At 41.1% G+C, this 26028-nt stretch overlaps 2 protein-coding genes across 2 annotated transcripts; both read right to left on the reverse strand.

The window, feature by feature from the left end:
• On the reverse strand, positions 1 to 9041 carry LOC146668838 (elongation factor 1-alpha 1). The gene is made up of 8 exons (XM_085410915.1): positions 8939 to 9041; positions 4273 to 4427; positions 3916 to 4095; positions 2940 to 3236; positions 2497 to 2647; positions 2004 to 2260; positions 1683 to 1917; positions 1 to 660 (listed from the first exon to the last, which is right to left on the reverse strand). The coding sequence occupies exons 2-8, from the start codon at positions 4414 to 4416 to the stop codon at positions 536 to 538; spliced, it is 1389 nt and encodes a 462-aa protein (XP_085267041.1). The 5' UTR covers positions 4417 to 4427; positions 8939 to 9041; the 3' UTR covers positions 1 to 535.
• Positions 9042 to 9959: 918 nt separating this feature from the next.
• Positions 9960 to 20975, reverse strand: LOC146668839 (NACHT, LRR and PYD domains-containing protein 12-like). The gene is made up of 9 exons (XM_085410912.1): positions 20846 to 20975; positions 17501 to 19124; positions 16752 to 17096; positions 15233 to 15400; positions 14206 to 14376; positions 13854 to 14069; positions 13577 to 13750; positions 10911 to 11084; positions 9960 to 10098 (listed from the first exon to the last, which is right to left on the reverse strand). The coding sequence occupies exons 2-9, from the start codon at positions 19105 to 19107 to the stop codon at positions 10083 to 10085; spliced, it is 2871 nt and encodes a 956-aa protein (XP_085267038.1). The 5' UTR covers positions 19108 to 19124; positions 20846 to 20975; the 3' UTR covers positions 9960 to 10082.
• Positions 20976 to 26028: the final 5053 nt, after the last annotated feature.

Genomic DNA, 26028 nt, shown 5'->3' on the forward strand with positions numbered 1-26028 from the left:
GAAATGAGGAGCAGAGAGATAATGTTTAAACACCTTTACTTGTATGAACGTAGAATCACAAATAACAGCGGTTAAGGTGAACTTAACAGTAACATTTATCAGAGCTACTTGGAGGGAGTTTAAGTTGAGCAAAGTGCGAGGCACGGAGAGTTTCTCTAAGGTGCAAACATGCAAGAAGCTGATCTACCTCAGGCTAACAAGTTTATCTTTTTGTTAAAGCTACAACACAGAGCTTACATGAACGAAGAGCTGACAAAAGAACGCGTCTGCCTCGTCACTACGATTGTCGTCTAGATCCACGAGAAGCTGAATCATTAACTTCAACAGGCAGAGAACTGTAACGCAAACCTATTGTGTTCTGCTGCAATAAAACCTACATAAGACGAGCACTAACAGCGTTTTGGTTAGTTTTTTTCCTTCGTCTGCTTTTGCGATGCATTGTGATAATAGACCAGACGCTGACTATGGAGTGCAGAAGGGGCGGGGTGTGTCTTCGGCCATGGTGAGCGTTTGGGGCAGCAGCCCAGCACAACGTTCATTTGGCCTTCTGCGCCTTCTGTGCCGATTTGGTGATCTTACCACTCGTGGCGGCTTTCTTTTCCACGCCTTTGATGACGCCCACCGCCACCGTCTGACGCATGTCACGGACAGCAAAGCGCCCTGAGGAAGAATTATTGGTAAAAAATGTGCATTAACATACAGAGAGGAGGTGACCTAAGTATGTGTCAAGAGATTTTTGTTTTTATATAATTTGATCAGCTTCATGAAATGTGTTTTCTGTTGTTTAAGCAATCTAAATGTCTATGTGACTTTTCACCTAATAACTTAGTGATGAACTTATTCAGCTACTAAAACCACTTCCTGTTTTTCTTGAGAACAAATGTAGAAAGGGGAAATAACCCGTTGCTTTGGGTTTGTGCAGAGTCAGAGTGACGTTGTTATTTTTACACACACACAGACATGTAACAGGAATCCAGGGATATTTAGCTTTTTTTTTTTTTTTATTGTTTTATTCGTCTGATAGAAAAATGTCACGCATGACAGACGATCCTCTGATTCAGAAGTTGTGTTCTCCCTAACGGGCAAATTTTATGATTTTAAAATTGTTTAACTTCAGCTATCCATAACTGTCCATTTATGTTCACTGATTAAATAAAGCAGTGAAGACAGACTAGAAGGTGGAGAGAGAGAAGATGCAGCACTTCGACCATGTGGTATATGGTCACCTGTGCCCCCACCCTTTCTTTCTGTGCTGCTGGATAGACAGGAAGCTATCGAGAGTGCTGCTTCTCTCCAAAAAATAATTAAAAAAAAAAATTTTTTTAATTTTTTTTTAATATTCACCTATATGATCAAGTTTAGAATATCCATTGAATTTATGCAAATAATAAATTTGGCATTTTAAGATATATTTCTGTCCTTTTCACCTTTATTAGACAGTGACAGATAACTGTGGGGTGAATAGAGAGATTATTTGAGCTGGAATCGAACCCAGGCATCTGCAGTGGGGACAAAGCCTTCAGTACATGTTGTTCTACAGGCATCGCCAATAATCTGGTTTTAGTTTGAATTGAAAACTAATTTCTTACTGTCAGTGAGAGTAAAGTTTGGATAATTCACAGTCAAATAAAGCTAAAATTTAGATCCACAAAATCCAGTTTCAGGATAAAAAAAAAACCTACCGAGCGGCGGGTACTCAGAGAAGCTCTCCACACACATGGGCTTCCCGGGGATCATATCAACAATGGCGGCATCTCCAGACTTCAGGGACTTGGGGTTGTCCTCGAGCTTCTTACCAGAGCGACGGTCAATCTTTTCCTTCAGCTCAGCAAACTTGCACGCAATGTGTGCAGTGTGGCAGTCCAGCACGGGGGCATATCCAGCACTGATCTGACCAGGGTGGTTCAGGATAATCACCTGCAGGGCAGCAGACACAGGTATTATTTGTAAACCTGGAGAGGAACAGAAGGAAGGATGTGCATTTCACACTACTGACAGCACACCTGAGAAGTGAAGCCAGCTGCCTCCTGTGGCGGGTCGTTCCTGCTGTCTCCAGCCACGTTGCCACGGCGAATATCCTTCACAGACACGTTCTTGACGTTGAAGCCCACGTTGTCACCGGGCAGTGCCTCAGTTAGGGCCTCGTGGTGCATCTCCACAGATTTCACCTCAGTGGTCACATTGACGGGGGCAAAGGTCACCACCATGCCAGGTTTTAGGATGCCGGTCTCCACTCGACCCACGGGTACAGTACCGATGCCTGGAGGAGAGGCAGGTTAACAACTTTACAGATGTGTGGAAGACCTGCATGGATTAAAGTCGTATACTTCTAAGCCTCAGCATTTAGGACAGAATGAACCAAAGGGAATTTCTTCAGACCTCATTCAGCTCAGCTGTTTTTATCACAAGGTGATCTCATTCCTATTTTCATACATATTCTGGAACAACCAACACTTCAGCCAAACTTCACAACACATTTCATCCTTACAGCCTCACCTCCAATCTTGTACACGTCCTGCAGAGGCAGGCGGAGGGGCTTATCGGTCGGACGCGTCGGAGGTTGGATGGCGTCCAGAGCCTCGAGCAGTGTGGTGCCTGAGGCACTTCCATCTTTACGGTTGATCTTCCAGCCCTTGAACCAGGTCATCTGTGAAGGGAGAGAAGCCCACATGTCTGCAGCTTAGCAAGGAGTGATAAGATGTGAATGTTAACACCAGATAAATTCTGAGCTAGAATTTTACACCCAGAAGCCATTTGCCAAAGCTGAAGAAGGAATGAGGCGCTAACTAGCAGGCATTAGACCTGTAAGCATGTTGGAGTATTTTTACCCAAAAGCTCATTCTTTAATAGTTATAAAACCTTATATTATTTTAGACGTGTAACTCCCTGCTAGTCTCAGACAAATAAAAGAGTCATAGCTGGTCTCATGGCAGTCTCACGTTAGGGCTGGGCTCCAGCATGTTGTCCCCATTCCAGCCAGAAATGGGCACGAAAGCCACGGTGTCAGGGTTGTAGCCAATCTTCTTGATGTAAGTGCTGACTTCCTTCACAATCTCCTCATAGCGCTTCTGGCTGTAGTTGGGCTCAGTGGAATCCATCTTGTTGATGCCCACAATGAGCTGTTTTACTCCCAGGGTGTAGGCGAGGAGGGCGTGCTCACGTGTCTGCCCGTTCTTTGAGATGCCAGCTTCAAATTCGCCCACGCCCGCCGCCACAATCAACACAGCACAGTCAGCCTGAGGGGAGGGAGACAGATGTGAAAACGTCTTTCCACCTTAAGTTTCTCCATCAACCATTTCTCTCATGTTATACTCTTCTACTTATTCTAATGCTACTAGCTACAGTCTTTCCCACGTTTTTGAATCCTTCTGAGATTCCATTCGCCTTTGGGTTAATGGAGAAACACCTCACTCAGTTCAATTACCCTTCTTGTACCAGCGATTCTAGAGAGGATCTCGTCCCATGCTTGGGAGTAGTCCATTCCAAGCATTTAGGACAGAAGCTGATGATGGTGGTCATCGTCTCAATCTGCACAGTTGTATGTGTAGGGTAAAGGACTACACAAACAGTATAATCGTATCTCTGACTGACCCTGCACTAAACTCAGTTAGGTGTTATTCAAAGGTATGGAACAGTTGTTGTTTTACTTTCTATATAATTGTGTGACACTGTGGAATTTGTTTTAAATTTTCTACTGTTTTTTTTTTGCATCTATTTTATTTGCTATGGACCCGTGTGTGTCTTAAATAAAGTGAAACTAAACTAAACTATGATCTCTCTGTGAGCTCAAGAACAAGGAATGTCATCACCAGCTGAGATCAGAGATGTTGGAGTTTTTCTCACTGAAAGATCTGCAGAGGAAAAACTTATAAATGGCATTTAACACGAGCACTTAAGAAGTCCACTGAACTGTACCTGTGAGGTCCCAGTGATCATGTTCTTGATAAAGTCCCTGTGCCCTGGAGCATCAATGATGGTGACGTAGTACTTGCTGGTCTCGAACTTCCAAAGAGAAATGTCGATGGTGATGCCACGTTCACGCTCAGCTTTCAGCTTGTCCAGCACCCAGGCATATTTGAAGGAACCCTTTCCCATCTACAAGGTGTAAAAGGTAAATCAATAAGACTGATGACCGAATATTTTTTGTGGACTTGTAATAAAAAGATGAGAATATTATCCAGAGTAGGAGACAAGTAGACCGAAAATAGGAGTTAAATAGCAGAAAAATTTCAAAATGATCTTTTTTTGAAGTAAGAACAACATGAGTCATACCTCTGCAGCTTCCTTCTCAAACTTTTCAATTGTCCTCTTGTCAATGCCACCACACTTATAGATCAGGTGGCCGGTGGTGGTGGACTTGCCTGAGTCAACATGTCCAATTACCACAATGTTGATGTGGAGCTTCTCCTTCCCCATCGCTGCTCACTCTGACAACAAGACAAGAAACGGATACAGACTTGGGTCATCTCCATAAAGGGAACAGCAAAAGTAATGCAAAGACACAATTATAATTTTTATCTTGATTTCTTTGTTTTAACTCTGGAAGCCAAACACTCAACTGAAATTAAAATCTGAAAAATTAAACAGCCTGAAAATTGTCTCTCATTTAAACCGGGTGTCAGAAAAATGAATTTATCAGCAGAGCTTTAAAACATATTTGAGCCTCATAAAGAAGGTGACAGATCCCATTAAAATGAAATTGGCCAATCAACATTATTGACAATTGATTTGGCCGCTCCTAAAGTCCCTTCTCTCTGATAGGTTTATTTTTTTGAGTCAGACCAATACTAAGTTGGCCACACAACCTAAACATGGCTGCATTAAACCGCTTGAATCAAAGTTCAAAATCTCCACTTCAGTCACATCTTGATTGCTTGATATACCCTGAACTGATATTTGGATCCAAATGGCTTTGTAATATAATGTGTTGTCCTCAGCTTGATTAAATAATCTTTCACTTCAGCTCTTTGGACAGCTTCACACAAGGGCTGTGCGATATGACCAAAATCTCATATCCCAATATAAGACATTTATCGTCCCGACAACGTTATGTATCACAAAAATTTTACATTTTCTGTAAATTCTGTGAATCTCGGGCAGCTCGATTTGCGTGAAGTTTTTTTTTTTTTTAGCTGGTCGTGTACCTAGAGTCAAGTGTTTGGACCGATGCATGAAACTACATTTTTAGACATTTTCTTTGTGACTATTTATTACACGGCGTGCTGCGGGGAAAAGCCTGTTCTGACGTTTGATTCTAAGGTTTATTTTTTAGCACCTGACGGCTCTTTTTTGCTTCTCATCCGTACTCCTTCATGTGATTCAGTTTATTTTGAAAAAATCTCAACAGGATCTTCAGCTTTATTGTGAAAGGTTTATGTAGAAAATAAACAAGCGGACGACGGAGCCACGCAATGGTTTTACGGTCGTTGTTGCTAACGTCAACGCATAAAAACAGTCGCTTCTCCGTCCGTAGCGTGGTTATATTAAATATAGGAAAAAGAGAGAACTTTAAGAAATTCTACAGTGACTATCAAAACAATGAAAAAATATTGCCATAAACAGTTTATTTTGCAACACCAAGAAACAAACGAAAGCGTAATATATGCAACGATTGACGTTTTCATATCATCATCTGATATATATCGCTATATCAAACAGCCCTACTTCACACATAATGTGTGTGTGAGGAGAAAAAAGGAGATACCAATGTGACTGTACCTGACATCATCCTGCAGCAGCCTAATGACTCACTGTAACCAAAATAAGTCTAATGCAAATAAGTTGGATGAATAACTCCAACACATTATTTATATTTGATGGTGTTCATACCGAGCTTGTTATCATTTATTACTTCGCTAATAAATTCAACAAATGTATATTCTTGGATCCATTAACTTTTCACTTTTAATTTACAGAGTTATGGAAGCTGTTTATATCAAGCCTGATTTTATCTCACATATAAACAAATGAGTCCTCACAGGGAGGATTACAGATTATTAATGCAAAACAGGTATTGGATTAAGCAGATACCTTGGCTGTGGGCAGATCAGTGCACTGCGTTGACGTATGGAGGGCAAATTATAAAACTGTGCCACTGTTCAAATACTTGTGGATTTTATTGTATATAAACAAGAACTGCTTCTCAAATGTAGGTTTCAGCTTTTATGCTCCTTATATCTGGAACAAACTCCCAGAAAGCCTCAGATCAGCTGAAACACTCAGTTTATTTAAATCCAGGTTGAAGACTCACCTATTCTCAGCTGCATTTGAATAAAGCACCAAATCCACACTTTTAAGCTTAAATTTCAAAACTTACACTAACTACTGATCTTATCTATTTCTGATTTTATCTGTTTTGATTTTATATACTGTTTTGTTTGTTTGTTTGTTAAGTGGGTTTAGAGCTCTGGGTAGCTCCCCAGCTGGGTCTAGACTGGGTCTAGAGAGTATTTTAAATTCAGGGAATTTAAAATAGAAAGTAGCTCGTCCACAGAAGGACTGGTAGCTCCCCTTACGATAAGGGTTCAGATCGCGCGAACAGGTGTGAAATGTGTGTGTTTAGTTAGTTTGTTTGTTTGCTTGTTTTAATCAATTTTAAATCATGCTTTTTATTTGTTTTTGTTTCTAATGTCTCTGTAAAGCACTTTGAATCACCTTGTTGTTGAATTGTGCTATACAAATAAATTTGCCTTGCCTTGCCTCCGACAAGCCTTTCTGCTTTAATCTGTCCTTACTCTGGTGCTATGAAGGCATGTCCAGGAAATGCTCTCATAATTATTCCTTATTAATTTAACTAAGAAGATGCACCTCACCTGCTCTCCTATGACCACAAATACTGTACTGTACTTCAAATATACACCATTCTTTGCACAGTAGGAGTATTTCAAAAGTGAAGCATTTGGGTCAATTCAATTTCAATTCAGTTTTATTTATTTAGCAACAAAACAACAAAAGTAGCCTCAAGGCGCTTCATATTGTGAGGAAAAGGCCCTAAAGTAATACAGAGAAAACCCCAAAAATCACCAACAGTGGAAATGTGCACAGTCCTTTATTTTTAAAATAGACTAGACTCTCTAACCTATTTATGTGTTTGTCATTCTTTTCCTCCCCATTTCTTCTGTGTAGCAAGAAGAAAATATAACCTGGCACTATTTTTAACAAAACATCCACTAAAACAAGGCACAGTAATTGACTTATTCATTAACTATTTAATGAATTAATTCTGGTAAAAACCAAATTGCAGTTTAAGTGAACTGTTAAAGTACAAATTGTCGGGTATTTTTTTCAGTTCAGATTTCTTTTCAACAATTATACTTTTTTGGAAATATTCTCAATTCATTTACATTTTCTCCTGTCACGTGACCTTATCAATTGGGTCCCTTTTTCGTACCAAGTGGTTTAAACTACTATTAGGGCTGTTACAGTTCTTGAATATTAAATATTAGTGTGATATTAATGTATAATAACAACGGATCTAACATTAATATCACATTTAATGGTGGCCTATAAAATACTGGTACGCCCCACTAAATGGCTAAGAGGGATTTTATATACTTTTTACACTGTACTTAATAAATATGGGACACTAAATAATTAATTTAGTGTACCTGTTAAACTTGAAAACATTTTCTTTCCAAGCCTTTATTTATGTATTAAACCCTAGTTTATTTACAGCATAGCACATTAGGTTTTATATTAAAAAAACAAAACACATTTGTACTATGTCACACCAAGGCTCAGACTGGCATATAAATATAGAATGCATGAGTTAGTTACATAATAAAATAAGTTAATTTAATAATAACAAGCCGGTTAAAAGTAAAGCTCATATTAGTCTGCTTCTATTATGACAAAATTTACCGCCCTACGAGCTAACAATAAGCTAACGGGATTTCCCGCTGGTATTTTGAAAGTTTACATTGAAATTTAAACAGAGACATATCCAAATTAACAATTAGAAATATATACATAAAACAAAATAATACACTAGCTCCAACCATCACCTTACCTTTTGTTTTCTGAGGCTAAACAAAATTTAGTTAGCTAACAGTAAGTCTGATTAGCAACACCTGCACTACTCCCTCACAAGCTAAGGAAGTGTCTTGCGCATGGGCAGTTCAGCAGATTTAGAAGCTTGCAGACTAAACCAAGGTTATTATAGTCAAATAGACAACAAATGAACTACCAAAAAAAAAACAAAAAAAATTGTTGGAATGAACCTAAACTTTTATTTTACTGCATAAACCGGTGGTTATTTAAATATATAAGTGTCTGGGAGGGGTAAGGGGGTAAATACTGCATTTACTGTTCTGTTCGTTTAGCAGGCTATGAAAGGAAAATGTTGGCATTTGCCAAAATACACAGTAAACTGAGCTAACATCAGAGCACAGCAGCCCATACACTCAAGACTCGTGCACTTCAAAATGAAGCCCCCCAATCTTACAAATCTCATCCAGCTCATCAGATCGGACGTAAAAACGTGTCATTGCAGGACATTTCTGTGCGACACTGCCGCAACGACCAGGCGGTGGTCATGAGGCTGCAGACCTGCACTAGAGACGCCCGCATGTCCCAGGAGTCACACAGTTATTACACAGCACTATTTAGCTGTGGCAGCGCGATGTTGCTGATGAAGATGATGGTGTGGCCGTTGGGGAGCAATGTCTGTGCGCTGAAACTGCGCCATCCGGGCCTACCCAGCCCCCCACGCCCCTCTGTACTTTTTGGTACCTCTCTCCTTTATCAAATTACCGTGACATGGAAGCCAAACAACATTCAAGCCTCACTGTCAGTGTGATGCAATTACATAACAACCATCACACACAGAACACACATGAAATCCCCATCCATCTGCGGAGGATTAGTGAAGGATGCAGGAAAAGAGCGCAGCTTTTTGCGCTGGAAAACACCCTGAAAAACATCCCAAAGCCTACCCTACCTTCAGCCGCAGGGCGCGCTCACTGGACTGCGGTGAAACTGGAGATGCTGCCGGTGTGATGCACCGACACCGACACAAACACAGAGCTGCTGTGTCAGGTGGCGTCACACGCGTCACTCTGTGAAACAATGAGCCGCTAGATGGCGCTCTGCTGCAACAGAACAAATTAACCGGCACTGCTTGGTTCAAAAATAGAGGCATTTATTGTGTGCGGTTTACAGAGATGAGGTCAGTTCTGCTGATGCATCACATTCAAGAGGAAATAAACAAATAAAACTGCATGGATATGTAAACAGTGAGTGTGACTGGGTGACCAGGACACCGTGCCAAATGTTGAGAAAATGCTCCACATTAATAGGCATCCAAAATCTGTTTTTGAACAGCTGTGAAAAAAGGCAGTGAAAGCTGTCCCATGGCTCTCCTGCAGGTAAACATATTACACCCAAGGTGGAAAATTAAAAGTGACCAGCTACAGTTTGGGCAGAATATGATAGAAACTCTCATAAATAACTAACTGATTAAAGCGATGGAAGATGATTCTCAGAGTGTTTTGTGACAACTTTTAATGTCACCCGAGTGTTTTATTATCACTCTGTTTAGCTTTAATTTAAGCCATTTCTCTCATTTTACCACATTTTGTAATGTGTCAGTGTTTATAACTTATGTGAAGTACCTTGTAACGCTGTTTGCACCAGCTGACAGAACGAACAGTTCAACAATTTCAATGTTACAGTGAAAAAAACGAGAATGTAGTAAATTATGAACAATATCGTATATAAAAATGTTAGCTTGTTTTTACACTTATTGTTTTTACTTGGCTACAAATGTCACATTCACGTGAAATAACTTTGTCCTTCACATACCACATGCCTCTCGGCATTAGCAACGTTTCATTTGTTGGAATATGGCCACCGTAACCAAGACGTGGGGCAATTCTTCTATGGCCCAGAAATAAAGTACTTGGTTAAAAAAACATTATATACAAAGAGGTAATAATGGAAAATTAAACATTTCGAATCTTTTAAAGCACATTTGGTATTTTTACACTATTTCTAAGTCAGAAACTCAAACTGAACAGAATTATGTGGTAGCCATCCAGTTTCTGCGCAAATAAGGAGACAGAGCCATTTGTGTCACTTCTTCTTCAGTCCACTGAGACGCTGGAAGATAAGATAACAAAAAAAGGCACATGAATGCTTGAAATAAAGGGAGTGAAATTTGTTATGAATAGTGAAAAGATAAGGATAGAAATATACTGAAGGACAGTTGTGGGTCTTATTTTCCTATTTTGGGGGTGATGATTAACAGGAAACATTTAGTCATCACAATGTAACCCAAAGTGAGTTAAACTTCAGGGACATCAGTCAGTCCAGCCGGGAAGCAGAAACCGCTGGTGCCCTGTTCTCTTCACAGATTCAGATTCACCCTGAACACCTGACAGATGTGAAAGACTCTGGGATCTGTCGCATGTGCTCAGTGTAATCCACCATATTCAAGAAAATCAGTGTTGAAGCCGTGAATGTGAGTACTACCTAATGTTTACACTGCTTTAATGCAATCATGTGATACCTCAGAGAGAGACTTATAATTGGAGCCCATCAGTGGGGAAAATAACAACAACTTTAATGTGGAGCGTTGCTTTAAGCCATTACACTCCCACTGTTTCAGGGCTGTTGGTTAAATTACAGCATTCTTGCTCAACGTTGAATGAAAACAAACATTTCTGTGTTTTTTTAATAACAGACCCAAAGAGATGGAACAATAGTGCCCAGGTTTTAAAAATCTCACAATTTTTCTTTTGCACAGTACCATCTGAGGTCTCACGTTTTACAACTAAATAGAAGTAGAAACTATCAGTGTTACGATACTTAAATATTATCCGTTTTTCTTGGTTGTGAATGACCATCCAACAAGGCAAAAGCAGAAACCCACCTGCTCTTATCTGAGTATTTTTCACATCTTTGGTACTCACTCTATTGTCCTGAGTGCGTATTTGTGGTTCTTCGTTAGCTCCGCGAGTGCTCTGATTTCAGAGTTCTCGAGCCTGTTGCCCACCAGATGCAGCTCTGTCAGATAGAACGGGTTTAACTTCAGGGCTGAGGTCAGGAACTGAACACTCCTCGAGGTCAGGCCACAGGTCCTCAGTCTGAACAGAAACAGAAATACAGAACAGCTCAGTCTACCCCGACAGTGTGGGTCTGCAAACAAACATGCACATGCATTTACCCGAGCTCGACTCAGGTGCATCATTTGGTTATTAACAAATAACTTGGGCGAGTATTTTGTGTTCAAACATTAACAGGACATGTTTGTTATCACTTCTGTCATTTGAGCAATAACTGCATAAATTCAAGGGCAAATCAAAAAATTTGTTACTCTTTATCTCATGGAGACGGTGACACACAGTCTCTCCAGTGCACGTCTTTTGAATTAAGAGGAGCTGCAAATTCTATTTGACTTATATTTCAACTTGTCAACATGTTTTGTTATAAATACAGATCTGAACATCTGGGTGCATTACTGGGCTCACAGTCGACTGTGCTACAAAAACACTAACTTAGCAGCACATATGTGTGGAAGTATTTAAGGTCTCGCCCATTTGTGGAGAGTGGAGTGGGCTAATATCATCTGAAGGTTAAAGCCACAAAGAGACGAAAAAAAAATCATTTGAGGAAAAAAAGTACAAATTTATAAAAGAACTATGCAAAATTTCAAGAGGGAAACTTTCATTAGTCGAGGAACAAAATTGCTTCACTTTACACCAGGGGTGGGGAACTCCAGGCCTCAAGGGCTGGTGTCCTGCAGGTTTTAGATATCACCTTGGGTCAACACACCTGACTCAAATGATTCCCAGGCCTCCGGAGAACTTCAAGACAGGTTGAGGAGGTAATTTAGCCATTTAAATCAGCTGTGTTGGACACATCTAAAACCTGCAGGACACCGGCCCTCGAGGCCTGGAGTTCCCCACCCCTGCTTTACATGGTTAAATGGGTAAAAGATTCACTTATTGCAGGGGTGGGGGAACTCCAGGCCTTGAGGGCCGGTGCGGATGTGAATTCTTTCCAACTTTATCCTGAAGTGTGACAACGAAAAACTGTTCAACTATTTTTTTCCATCATAAATGTTTGTGTTTTTTTATTTTATTTTTGTAACATATTTGTGAGGATTTTTTAACATATATTTGTAAATTTTAATTTTGTAGACTTTTCACATAAACTGAGAACCTGAATTTTACTTCACTGGTTCTAAGCCAGTCTTTCTCAAACTGTGGGATGCGTACCACTCGTGGTACTTGGGCTCTCTCTGGTGGTATGCGTGAAAACTCCTTTTTTTTTAAAAGATTAAATAATATACGATTGTGGAGCTATGCAAAGACAACACAAGAGTTCCCGAGGCTCTTCTGGGAGCTGGGGTCAGCCAGAAAACGTCTCCCTGAGCGTGAGTCCTCTATGAAGAGCAGCCTTTCCTTATCGCCAGTGTCACGGCCACTAGAGAGTGCTGGTGGGCTCATTTCCCTGGGCCTTAAAACTGCAAAGGCGGCACTGCGTTGTCACACTGACGGTAAAAAGCACAGCCCTTTTCCGCGGTGCTGCCGTGCCACGATCCCAGCCACCATCGATGTGTCGGAGGCCCCCGGGAGAATCGGTGGGGGCGCTGGAGATGTCGTGGGTGAGTCGGAAACTATCGCCTGGATGCCGAAGCTCCTTGTAGGGTCGTGAAGCCAAAACTCCGGCAGCTTAACCGCCTCAGCAAAAGTTCAAACGTACAGCTCTGTTATCACTTCCAACATAAATGAAGACAGAAAACTAAACAGCAGTGACGTTTGTAGGGTTACTGAAGTCGGGCTAGTCTGGTATATAATGATGTGCTGCGTTGTGGCTAGCTACACAGCTATGGTTAGCACAATATAAACACAGTGAAGCTGGAGGATGAACGCTAACTTTTTTCCACTCGATAAAAGTTAACGTGAGGGTTCCCGATGGTTAGAGACAAATGCAATCACAGGATGCTGTAAACGAACCAAACTTCAGTCAGGAGAACAACTGAGATAATCGTAAGGGTTGTAGTTACATCGTAAGGGTTTAAAAACTGAGCTTTAAAATGAAGAGTGGTAATAAAAACTGAGAGAGGCCGACAGTGATCACTGAGTGTTTTTAGGGGCTTGTTGAGATTAAATATAACAAGATACAAAGCATTAAAACATGTTAAATACACAACAGCCTTAATAAATGCAGAGTAGTTTGGACCTGGAAGCAGGATTCATCAGGTCATTATTTAAAGACTGGATATCCCACCTGCTGTGAATGTTTTATTGCAGTACAGTTGTTATTATTATCACTTGTCACATCCTGTTTATGACAGTTAAATAAATAGCATTCATAAGAAATAAAACTGTCTCGTGTAAACTGTATGTGGTGTTAAATAGGCCTATACTACTGTACTTTAATGTCCGTCATAAGGGTGGCACTTCAACAGCCATATATTTTATGAGGTGGTACTCATTGTGAAAAGTTTGAGAAGCACTGATCTAATGTGCCACTGCAGATACAGCCCATGTGTTGACTCGTTTAACTTTATTAGAAAGAGGGGTTTTTGTTGTTGTTTTTGTAAACATAGTATAAAAGTTTAATAACTTACGACAGTTTCTCAAGTTTGCACTGCGGGCTTTGGAGTCCGATGTAGAGTTTCTTCACTCCCTTATCTTGAAGGTTGTTGTGAGACAGGTCGAGCTCACTGAGAATGTTCGCCTTTGACATCAGTCCAGAGGCGAGTTCTGCACAGCAGCTGTCAGTCAGACTGCAGTAACTCAGGCTGAAAGGAAGCAAAAAGCTATGTTACAGCAAGCTTTTCTTTCAATCAAACTGAGCCCACGCTGTCATTATAAAGTCTGGTTAAAAAAAAAAAAAAGATTCACTTCAGAGTTTTCAGGTGGCTCAAAGGATTCATTAGGCCGGGTGAAATTTCTTTCACTCCTTTGTCTCCGATGTGGTTCATGCTGAGGTCCAGGTCTATCAGCTCCACCGCCTGCCACTCGCCAACTCCCATCCAGCCATCGGTGAGCTGCGAGATTGAACAGAGGACCTTTGCCAGGTATCGACAACCTGCACCAGTGATTCCACATCGTGAAACACTGAGGAGAAATACCACAAACATGAATAATGTGTTAAGCCAAATATTCATCGATAATAAATGGATTAAAAATAAATCTTTGCCAGGATTTTTAACGTCTCTTTGTTTCAGTCAGTGTGTAATCAGGTCATGCTTACTTGAGTTTTTGGAGACTACACCACGCATACATGCCTTCGCAGATGATTTTAAACCCAGCATCTTTCAAGCTGTTGTTGCTCAAATTGAGTTCTAACAGAGTGCTCGTTTCACTCTTCAGAGCTTCCCCAATACTTTCACAGCTCAGCACGGTGAGGCCGCAGCAGTACAACCTGCCAAAGACACGAAAGACCATATGAGTGAAATCTATCAATTTATGTTGATAAGCAGCAGTTATCCATACATCTGTGGTGACAGACATCTTTCTTTTTTAAATTGGCTTTCTTGCAAAGTATAATGAAGTTACAGTCATAAATATGGGCTAAACATGCAGAGTTTTTGCTTTAATTATTGGCTGTAAATAAAAGATGGAAGCAGAAATGGCAGCCTCATTAGCTACATTATGGTACCATGATATTTTTGGAAGTGACCATATTTGGAGAGGGTGACATGCTAAGTTAGCGGCTAAAGCTTTGTTAACAAAGTGGAATAATAAACCGTATGAGCACAATATATACACTAGTTCCTGCCATATTATTTGTCAGATAATTGTATTAAAAGCTCATAAAAGGCACCAAAACACTGGAGAAATCCAGTTCAGTGACTGCAGTTAGTAGCTACAGTTACATCTGTCAAAGTAGCCACTAAACCTTAGCGGCATAAATTCCTCCAAACTCCAACTGTCCACAGAAGCCAAAAGATATTTTTGTTAGAAGGTTGTAAACATGGTTGTTTCTGCTTTAAAGCGGTTCTTTTTAACATGGTAGTCTATGGGGGCTGACTAGGCGTAAACGATCCGCTTTGGCGCACAAAAAAAGACACAAAAAAAAGAGGGGACTGTGTATAAAAATGGCTTAAATTTCCCTCGAGTTAATGTGATATTTGTGATCAACTCACTAAATCAAGACTAACCACACTTAAAGCCTACATTTATCCCATAAATCAAACGTGTCTATCTATGAACCCAACTTTTATATGCTTTGGTATGTTACTGGAAAAAGGACTTTCTGTAGATTAAGCCATACTTACTCCAACTTTTTTAGATACGATATGTCAAAATTGTTAAATATCTCATTGGCCCCCTCGTCTCCAATCCAATTGATGCTTAGATCCAACACACTGAGAAAAGGAGGGTTTATCAGCAGAGCTGAGCCCAGATCATAGCAGCCAGCCTCTTTAATGTCACACTGTGACAACCTATGAGTAAGAAATACAGACGATAAATACACAACATAATTTCATCTGTGAGGAATGGTTTTATCAGTGTCATTTTAATATTGTACGTGCACAGCTGTGAGTAAAAGGTGCAGCATTTACACTATCACTCCTTAAAGTATTCGAACTGCTTGATTTCTTTTGGGGGTTTTTCCTCAGTAACATATTATTAATGTTTTAAAAATGTTAATATCAAGATAAACATACAACATAAATACACAGGTATCCAGATCCATACAACCCTTTTAATTTATTTACATTTTTATTTTATTTAAAGATGCCACAAATTTAGCTTTACAATAATACAAATCGGTCTTTTACACCCAATAACTGAAACTAAAAGTAAAAACACTGATTTGGAATTTTTTGCAAAATTTGTTGAAATTTAAAACCTGGCCTGACTGATGTGCAGATGATCTCGGGGACTGACGACGGACGGATCGAAGAGCTCAGCAAACACAGTTTTTACCTCATTTCCTCATTAATTCATGATTCAACAGTCTGATGATGAGATTGTTTCTGTCTGTTGGTGTGATTTGAATTAGAGCGTATTGTGATGCTCATTTATGTCGTCAATTTTTTGTCTCACTGGGCGTGTTTGTCAGCGAGACCTATGACCTGCACTATGAAGCAAATTCAACGTATCCTGGATAGCTTCCATTATTTGGCTTCACTTATCCTAACATCATAAATCAGGCTAAGCAAATACATGAATGTGGTTATCAGCTCACTTAGGCAACTCAGGGTTATCAGTGTAGGTAAGGTCATGTTCACATGAAAGAGCCAAAGATCTGGTAGCATCAATGGTGTTAATGGACAGGTAAATCAGCTGCCAGGCAGAAACAGTAAGACAGGTAGTGTCGTTCTTTCAGCTGCAGTCCTGGTGGCATTTAACAGCCTGAGACGTGGTAAAGAATAAATAGAAAAAACCCAGAAATAAAACGGTAAGTCTTCTTCGCCTCCATGTAAACTGTACCAATGCTCATCAGGGAGAGACAAACACTTTAGATCCTATTAATCTTTGAGTTGATTGCTCACTAGGTGGTGAGCTCTTATGTGGAACATAACCCATTATACCATAGCTTCTCCCCCCCAATTCCTTTTTCACTGTGGAGTATTTGTGATTTTTCCTGACTTATAACTGGTCTGTGGGGACAGAGTAACTATCGGCTTTATGAATGATGAAGTATTTGAGGGTTTACTTTATGCAAAAGAAAAAAAACAACTTTTTTTGAGAATGTCATTGGGGTTTAAAATTAATCAACAAAATTAAGTCAGAAAAGCGTTAGGGGGTCTTGATAGAGAAACAACGCTTTACCATCTGAACACTTACTTTAATGTCTGCAGCCGGCAACTAGAACTTCCCAAACCATGCGACAGCAGCTTCAGCCCCCGATCTCCTATTCCATTGCTGCTAAGATCCAGCTCTTGCAGTATTTGGTGTTGCATCAGGCATTGGCTCAAATACTGACAGGTCTCTGCGGTCAGTCCACAGCCTTGCAGCCGAAGTATTTTCAGCCTGCAAGTCATACTGTTCAGGCCCTCTGCAAGTTCCTGGACTCCACTGGTGCTGAAGCTGTTGTACCCCAGATCCAGCTCCCTCAGGAATGACTCCTTTGAGCTTAAGACTGCTGCCAACGCTGGGCAGCTCTTGTCAGTCAGGTTGGAGAATTTCAGCCTGCAAAGAGGTAGAAGTTAATGACATCTGGCAAAGAGGGAAATATTGTATGTCCAGGCAAATGTTTAAGTATGTAGACAATGAAATAATTTTGCAGTTACAGCTCTGTGCACAATCACAGTGGGTTTTAAATCGAACCCCTGACACACTGACTTACAGCTTTAATTCAAGGGGTTTAACAAAAGTCCTGCATTACCTGAAGGAACACAGTTTTGTCATATGATGTGAGATAAAACATTTCAGTTCATTTAAATGTACGAATATGTGTGTAGCATCTGTACATACTGCCCTGTGATTGTGAACACTGCCTCTCGCCCTATAACAGCTTGGATCCAGCCTGGATAAGTGGTTAAGAAAATAGGCGTATGGATAAAATTCAGTGAATGCAGTAAGTACAAACTTACATGGCTTTCCTGGATTTGAAAATAGCTGGAATATTCTTGATGAGTTTGTCATCACATCTCACTGACACCTCCATCTCAAAAGTCTCTCGAATCCCTTCAAAAGCTCTGATCCTCTGCATCAAGTCTCTCCAGTGCATCAGTGAGAACCCTGGGATCTGAGAAACGCCATACCTCTGAAAGAACCTAACCTCCTCCTGCAACGCCTGACTGTCGTACTCCCGCAGGCAGTGAAACAGGATGACGGTGCTGTAGGACGATATCTTGCTCAGGATCTTCTTCTTGACATAGCCAAAGAGCAAATCTTTGGGTGGCAACAGCATGCGCTCCTTAATGAGGCCAAACATGAAACGAAGTAGGAGATCAGAGACTCCCTCATTATTCTCCAGCACTTCATCCACTTGATGCTGAATACAGGAGCTTAAATTCATTTTTTGAGCTTTGATGTCCTCCAGTTTGTAAGACGCAGCCAGGAACTCTTGAACACTCAAGTGGCCAAAGCGAAACACAGTGGTACCGTTCAGTCCCGTCTCCGTTCTCAAAACAAGCGGGAATGTTTCTACGAAAGATAAAGCTTCCTCGACACTTATCCCATTTCCTGAAAGGTCATCCTCATACATGACGTTCTGCACTCCCATCCGAAGCAGCGCCACCTTCTTCAGCTTGGTAAAGATAGGCAAGTGTTTAGCTTCCAGCGCACCGAAACCCAGATTGTAAATCTCAGTTAGACTCAAGGGATGCAATTTAAAACCCTTTTGCCCTTTTACGTGATCCTTTAAAGCACTTGCCATAATGGTGCAGATTGGAGGTATCTGACACAGGGAGTCCAGGCTCCTCAATATTCTCACGTGATTGATGGCTTTGTTGACAAGATCATCATCACCGATGACCATTCGGAAGTGCTGCTCCTTCTCTTCATCGCTGAATCCCCGCAGCTCCGTTTTTTTCAGCAAATAAAAGGGAGGTATTTGATACTCGTCTGAAATTCGAGACGTTACCCATATATGAGCTCTTGGGAGTAAATTTCCCCTGATTAGGTTAGTGACAAGACTGTCTACAGTTGATGCTTCAGAAACATCACTCACAGCTGGACAGTCAAAGTTGAGCTGGATTTGAAACTCGTCTAGTCCATCGAGAATGAACCACACCCCGTCGTCATTTAGGACAGATGCATCAAGCTCCTTCAGTTCAGGGTAAAATGTCTGGAGAAGCTCAATCAGGCTCAGTCTATCTTTCAGCAGATTCAATTCCCAGAAGGTGAGAGGAAACAGGAAGCTGATGCTGTGGTACCCCTTGTCCTTGGCCCAATCAAGAGCACAGCTCTGCACCATTGTGGTTTTTCCGACTCCGCTCACTCCTATAGTGATGACTGTTCTATTTCTGTTATGTTGACATTTGCACGATAAAATGTCTGCAAGTGGAGCGTCTGGAAAAAAGAAGCTCCTATCCAGGCGTCTGTACTCATGCTGGAAGAATTCAGGCTCTGTGTAGTTGTACCTGATGTCCTGATAGCAGAGCCTCGAAGGAAGTATTGAGCTTTTGGAAAAGGCTTCATCCAGGCTCTCATATTTGCTCCTCAGCGCAGCTTTGAGACAGGTTTGGAGAGCCATAACAATGGCAGATGCTCCTGAAAAGATGAAAAGTCAGTGAGAAACATTTTACTGCAAAGTCAGTCCACAAAAACTCAGTCAGTGTCTCCCACCTGAAGGTTAAAAACACAGAAGGTTAAAAACACATTTAGGCCATAAAAACCCAACCAAATCAATTTTACACTCAATGCCAGTGCCACAATCACATTTTTGATCAGAATGCTTTTTTTATTACCAGCCTGAGCATCAATAAGTGGGATACGTCATGCTTTCAATAACAAAACAGGCCCAGTTTAATGTTTGTAACAAAGACTAACCAAGAGGAACAATCATTGTGACCCTGGTCTTTAGAAATTGAATGATCCAATGTTGAGGACACAGACAGCTGGAGACATGGCGCAGAGCAGTCATTCCTGTTTCACTCTGAAGTCGCTGCACAGGTGCTCTGTTGTAATCTACAGCTTCTACAGCTTCTACACACAAGGCTGCACAGTCACACAACATTTGCAGTCTGTGAAGAACCAAATCGAGAACCAATTAGGTGTTCAGATGTTCTCTACAACAGTTTAATATATCCCCTTAGACTTAGTGTTGGTTTTATAAATAATTGTAGAGAGCAAAAACTGTTACATTTAGAGTTTTTGTTGTTGACAAAGATTAAATGTATTTTTCAGGCCTTGATATGTGCATTTCCCTGTACTTATGAAGTCACGGGGACTGAAAAAGGCAGGTAGGTGACCAGTTTCAACTTCTATCAACTTTAGAGCTTGTAAGATATTGATAGGTAGAATGCAAAATGTTCACCTAAAACATTTGTCCCCTTTATGTGGAAACAAATGGTTTAATAAGATGCTAAGATTTACACTTAATACACCAGAGGGACAGCTCAGAGAGGATTCTTGTGAGGAAGGACATACAGGAGGTTGGTGAGACAAAGAAAGAAGCTAGGCATGAGGTGATGGGGGCAGATAACCCCCTGTGGCGACCTCTAAAGGGAGCAGTAAAAGAAGAAGAAAGAAAAATATCATAATTTAAGCATCGGAGATGCTGTTTCACAGAGCACTATTTGGAGTTTAGTGTGATAACTGCAGGCTTAACTGCATATCAACACTCATGTGAAAAACACGGAAAAACAAGCTGAAGTGAAATCATATAAACATTTCAAAGTAAAAACAGTAACGGGGCCAATACATCGTTGGAATCGGTGTTTCAGATGAAGATATGTTGTATGGCTCGCACTTTCTCGTGTTTTTTTGTTGCATTTTGTTCTGCTTGCTAAAAATAAATTCATTTTTTAGAAGTTACTCTCACTCAGCAGCAAATCAAACGCTTATTTTACCTGTTGCCTGATAATTATTTACTGTATTATTGAACTGCATATCAACAGTCACTGTAAATACCCGTGTAGCATTGCGCATGCTCAGTGATATAAATTCTTGTTTCGGAAGTGCCCTCAATGTAGCGCGAATAGCTGAAAAGTTAAAAAAACAAAACAAAACAAAAAAACAATAAGGAAACCTAACCATCGTTTGAACACATAGAAATGAACTTTAACTAAAATCGACCCCCTAGGGGAAAAAAAAACACCATCAGCTGCTTTAACCCAGAATGAGAAATCGAAAGTAAAAACACCGGTGTTTGGCAAAAACCTCATCCAGCTGAACTGCAAGACGGGACTGTTGACTCAGCTTCATCTTGCATTATACTGACTCGTTCGTTTACGTATTAATTTACGTATTAACAAGCGAGCCAAACTCACCGAAGAAGCTACAGCACCTTTCTTTTCCACGAAGAGGAGATTGCGGCGTTCACGGCAGCATTGTGCGCAGAAGAAAACGACAAGAAAAAAAATACTTTCACTTTCTTAGGACCCGCCACAGCTGAGGAGCACGAATGGGCGTGAACCACAAAGCTGATATAATCTGGGAACGACCGCTCTCGGGACTCCTGGGTTTTTAGGGGGCGCTAGCTAGCTACTCCAACGCGTTTGCTCAAAACAACATACATCCCCCGAGTTAAAGATCTTTATTCTGGTTTTCACTTCATTTCACACAGAAGTGGCCATAACATTATACATAACTCCACTTTTACATCTTTATCGATTTTAACTACCTCAAAATACCCTTCTGTGAGTGTTCTGTGCAAGCTGAGCAACTTTCCCAGCATCCGCCATTTTGACTCCTGGCATGAAGCCAGCAGCAACGGGGACTTTAAATCAAGCGGTCTCCTGATGGACTCGCCTTCAACCACCACAACCAGCTCTTCTACAAACTTGCACCCTTCTGTTGTTGTTTAATAACCCATTCTAACAGCTGCCTGGCGTTTGTAAACGTATGCCCCGACGTAAAGCCTTAACAGCCAGGGTTAGGGTTAACCCTAACAACCCTAACCCGGAATACTAGTGTTTTATGGGGAAAAACAAGAAGGGAAATAAATAAGGAAATAAATGCATTTTTTAAATTCGTTAAAATGATCGCTGCTGTATTCCCGAAACCACTTCCGCCTTTTTTATTTCAATGTTTATTTATTTTTATCCTTTGTACAATCACATCCACATGCTCTCCCACACTGGCTCTGACATCTACCAACCCTCAGAGATACAGGACCTCTCTTACATTTCGTCGTGGATTCCAGACACCTGTGCTCCATCACCATAGCTGGACTGGCCATCGGGCATACCGGGCATTTGCCCGGTGGGCCGCTGGCGATTTTTTGTTTTTATGGGCCGATCGATTATTTTTTGGAAGGGTATAAATAATGAAAGGTGTTGGATTGGCCAATTAGTCATGATCGACTCTGGGCTGGACCAATTACAGCCGAGGAGGTCGGATGCACCCTCGCCCTTGTTTAGCAATCTTATAGACGAACTAAAGAAAATGGAGAACAAAAAAAGGAAAGGAGGTGCAGAAAAAATTAGGGCCAAAAAGAAACAAGCCCTTCAGGCAGATGCTGCCAAATGTGTAAAAATAACTGAATTGTTTGGCGGTAGCTATGGCATAGCTTCCACAGATTTAGCAACATCACCAAGAGGCCAGCAGGTGGATAAGGGAAAGGGGAGGCAAGAGGAGGAGAGACCCGAGGCGTCCACCGGTCATAGTGGCAGAGGAACTGAACTTCAGGTAAGAAGTTATGACCAGGGGGGCCCTATTTCAGGAAGCCGGTTTAGAAAACTCAGAGTGAAAAACGATACTCAGGGTTGAGTAACCCCGAACTGTCCAACTCGGAATATTCGGTTTCAGAAAGGCTGATAACAATTAGTTCAATCAACGCGGAGTTGCTTTAACCCCAAATTAAGCGCGCGCACGAGGATACATAAAGCCCTGATTAGTGGAGCACAGATTAAGCGAGTCACCATGGAGACGGAGGGAAAGAAGGCGCGGTCAATTTTACAGCGCTTGAGGCCGAAATTCTGATGGCAGCATAGGGCTTTGGAGCGTGATGTCACGGGGGTGGGCTATAACATGCAAATTTTGCGGAAAAAAAGTAACACAGCCTCAGCTGCAAAAGAAAGGGAGCATGCATGGCAAAACATGGCCGACAGAGTCAATGCATGAGTGTTAATTTAAACATTGATCTAGGGATTTCCACCCATGTAACACGTTATTTTATTTTATTTTATTTTATTTTTTATTTCATACATTTTATTTTGTCATGTGATGTGAGCGCAGGTGCAACCCAACAGGCCCCAAACGTTCCTGGCAGCAAGTAAAAATGAAATATAAAAATATAGTCCAAACAGGTAAGGTGTAATTGTATTATGAGCCATAGTGCTTGGTCTGTTTGTCCTATATAAATCAATTGCAGTTAGAGGCTACATTAATTTCCCCTCTGTAAGCACTTATTGAAATTATCTGAGCACATTACAAGTACATATTTGCTTACTCTGTATGCTCAAATGTGACCCGTTATAGCCAACAGAAAAAAAGCGGAGGCCTGAAAAACAGGTGGGGGTCCTCCACCACCACCACTCACAGAGGCTGAGCAGTTGGCTTCCACATTTGTGATAATGTTGGCAGCATCACATATGATCTTCACAGTGCAGAGAACACAAATTAGCATCCATTACTATAATGAAATAATCTGTTAGTTTGAAATGCTACAGGGAACTATGTACCTGCACATTAATGCTGTGGAAAGACTTCCTGTTCACATAGTCTCCTTCATTTACTGAAGGAGCAATGATTGGAATGTGAGTGCCATCTATACAGCCAATCACGCCTGGGAACCATGAGAATAAATGTAAAATTTAAGTAGTAGTTCAAATATCACCACATCATGAATTAAGTTTCGTTCATCCTGATACCTGCAATTTTGTGGCATCCCTCTTTGATGAATCTTGTGGGTCTATGACCGGGGAACACCACAAACGAGTACAGGAGACGTTTCAGTGCAACTGTAACATTCCTGACTGCCCGACAGACTTGGAAACGTGCTCAGCGTCACCAATATTATACAGAAAGCTCCCGTTTGCAAAAAACCGAAGTGCAATACAAATAATATGTACAGAACTGAGAGAATGTCCGCGATGTGTCACATGAGCAATATTAGGCCTGAGGATGTTATTCAAATAAATTATAGATTGTGCTGAAAAACGGTAACGTTCACACAGGAAATCATCAGGAAATGATAAAATGTCCAAACGCGCTCTAATCACTCTCTCCCGGCGGAGAGCTCTGCGGAGAATTTGGGCTTCAACATCTACTGGCTCTTCAAGGAAGGGGCACGCCATGTCTGACACTTCCTACAGTCAGGTTTCCGACAAAGAGGCGGAGAAAGTTAGGGTTAGTTGAAGTAAACCTGCTAGGGGGCAGGTTAGCGTCACGGAGTGTGTTGTCATAGTAACTCGCTCAGAATTAATCTAAACTCGCTTTGTGAAACCGAAAACCCAGAGTTTTCGTTAACTCAGGGTATACTTACTCAGATTTTGCTCTAAACCGGCTTCCTGAAATAGGGCCCTGCTGTCTATCTGTGTCAGATATAAACCAGGTTTAGTTGTAGTTTGTTTTCGTTGTGCTGACTTTTTACAGTCACTGGTACTGCCTAGCTAGCATGACGGAGTTTATATACTGCTGGGCGGGTGCTATGAAGTTACTGATAGTAAATTTTATTTTATGCTTAAGGTTAGTTTCTCAAACTCCTCAAAATCTTAACAAATTGTGCCAATCCTTACATGTTGCACCAGGCTGATCTATCATCAAAAGTGGAGAAGTCTGTGACAGAGGAGACAGAAGAGCAGGAGAGAGAGATGGAGAGATGACTTTATGTCATCCATGAGGGATGCATTTGACCTATGTTTCACATATTATAGCCCAACAAGTTTCTTATAGCAATTTAAATATGAGCAATCACTTTTTGGCACAACACCGGCTATTGCAGTTACAGCTTCTTGCCATTTTTTGTGTTTCTTTTTATCGCTGTGTAACTGAATTCAATTGAAAGCCTGCATGTGCTAGTACCTCTTGCCACAAGTTCCCAGAATCCTTTGCGGTTTTACCCCTGAATGACGTCACATTTTTGGTGGGCCGGTCTCTAGTCAAAATGCCCGGGCCGATTTTTTGTCCCAGTCCAGCCCTGTCCATCACCTATCCACACACCTGCAGTATATAAACACAGGTTGACTCCTCCTCTCTAGGCCTTCATCTCTCTGGAAGAAAGTAAGGGCTGCGATTTTAGTCACCTTTGTTGGTTCTAGTTCTGGTTTAAACCTTAACACCTGTCCTGACTTACTTACCTCAGCTCAACTGGTTGTGGCAGATGCCCTGTGTCCGCCCCTCCCTCAGTCTGGTTCTGTTGGAGGTTTCCTCCTGTTAAAAGGGAGTTTTTCCTTCCCACTGTTGCCAAAGTACGGAGCAAGGTAATGGAGATTGGGGGAAAACAAGACGTACTTTTTTTTTCAATTTTCTTTCCTCCAATGTCCCTTGTTGGGCTCCCTACCAAAGTGCTTGCTCACAGGGCGTCATCTAATTGTCGGGGCTTTCTCTGTTTTCTTTGTATTATTGTAGGATCTTTACAATATAAAGTGTCTTGGAGCATCTGTTGTTGTGACTTAAGGCTATATAATGAAAACTGAATTCCATCTTCTTTGGGTATAAAAATCGTAGGGGGGAAGGTTTTATTTAGGGATAATCTAAACCAAATTTTGAAGGCTACCTGGAGGCGCCTGTATTGCCCTGTAAGTGCCACTGAGGGGCAGTCTCTGCTGACACAAACATAGAGTTAAGTTGGGATTTCCTGATGTGTGTGTGTGCTCTCTCTGAAAGGTAGGTAGTGCATGAGGCGGGCTTCTTACAGTGTCCTTTAAGAGCAATAAGCATGCTACATACAGGGACTTCATTATATTAATTACAGCCTTGTAAGACTTTGTTTTCTGGTATGGCACAAAACCATACACTTTAATCTTCTGGCCTCAACATAAACCTGACACCTTCACTTGTACCTAAACTGCTTGTTTGGAGTCAGTATTGGTCTAAACACATACCGTCTTTAATCTTTGCTAAATAGCTTTGAACTACACATAGCAGTCAACTCACCTAACCTTTATTTGATCCCTTCTCCTGATCAAATAGACAAAACCCACAATCTGTCTTTGTTTTTTTGTTTTTTTGCCTCACCCTCTAAATCCACCTTTGCTTTCCTATATTTATTGCAAAGGCCACACTTGTGGCTTTGAAGATCTTTAGTTGAACCCATGTTCCAAAGAGACAGGCAGGAGTCACAATGAACCGGGGACAAAGACCGGAGAACAACTCCATTAGCTTGAAGCCTAATGTCTCACTATCAGTTCCAGGAAGCTTTTCACTTTGTTACAGTACATTATGTACCACACTTTGGCATACACTATTGTGAGTACATTAACTTTGTTGTTCAGGCGTGGTTCAAATGGCAAACACAGAGGTCAGAGGGTCAGCGTGGAGCCTGACGCTGCTAACAAAACAACCCAAC

This window comes from Rhamphochromis longiceps, linkage group LG6 (assembly GCF_057381845.1).
Source record: "Rhamphochromis longiceps isolate RC_006_pf linkage group LG6, R_longiceps_female_GT1.1, whole genome shotgun sequence".
Taxonomy (NCBI): Eukaryota; Metazoa; Chordata; class Actinopteri; order Cichliformes; family Cichlidae; genus Rhamphochromis; species Rhamphochromis longiceps.

What these genes read in the sequence shown, in the direction of transcription:
- LOC146668839 (XM_085410912.1), bottom strand. Translation starts at nt 19,107, where the DNA reads ATGGCTCTCCAAACCTGTCTCAAAGCTGCGCTGAGGAGCAAATATGAG. An exon ending in TGCCGGCTGCAGACATTAAA is followed by an intron (nt 15,401 to 16,751) that starts GTAAGTGTTCAG and finishes TCTTACTCATAG; the next exon opens with GTTGTCACAGTGTGACATTA. An exon ending in AGCCACCTGAAAACTCTGAA is followed by an intron (nt 13,751 to 13,853) that starts GTGAATCTTTTT and finishes GCTTCCTTTCAG; the next exon opens with CCTGAGTTACTGCAGTCTGA.
- LOC146668838 (XM_085410915.1), bottom strand. Translation starts at nt 4,416, where the DNA reads ATGGGGAAGGAGAAGCTCCACATCAACATTGTGGTAATTGGACATGTT. An exon ending in CAGCTGGCTTCACTTCTCAG is followed by an intron (nt 1,918 to 2,003) that starts GTGTGCTGTCAG and finishes GCTGCCCTGCAG; the next exon opens with GTGATTATCCTGAACCACCC. An exon ending in CTCTGAGTACCCGCCGCTCG is followed by an intron (nt 661 to 1,682) that starts GTAGGTTTTTTT and finishes ATTCTTCCTCAG; the next exon opens with GGCGCTTTGCTGTCCGTGAC.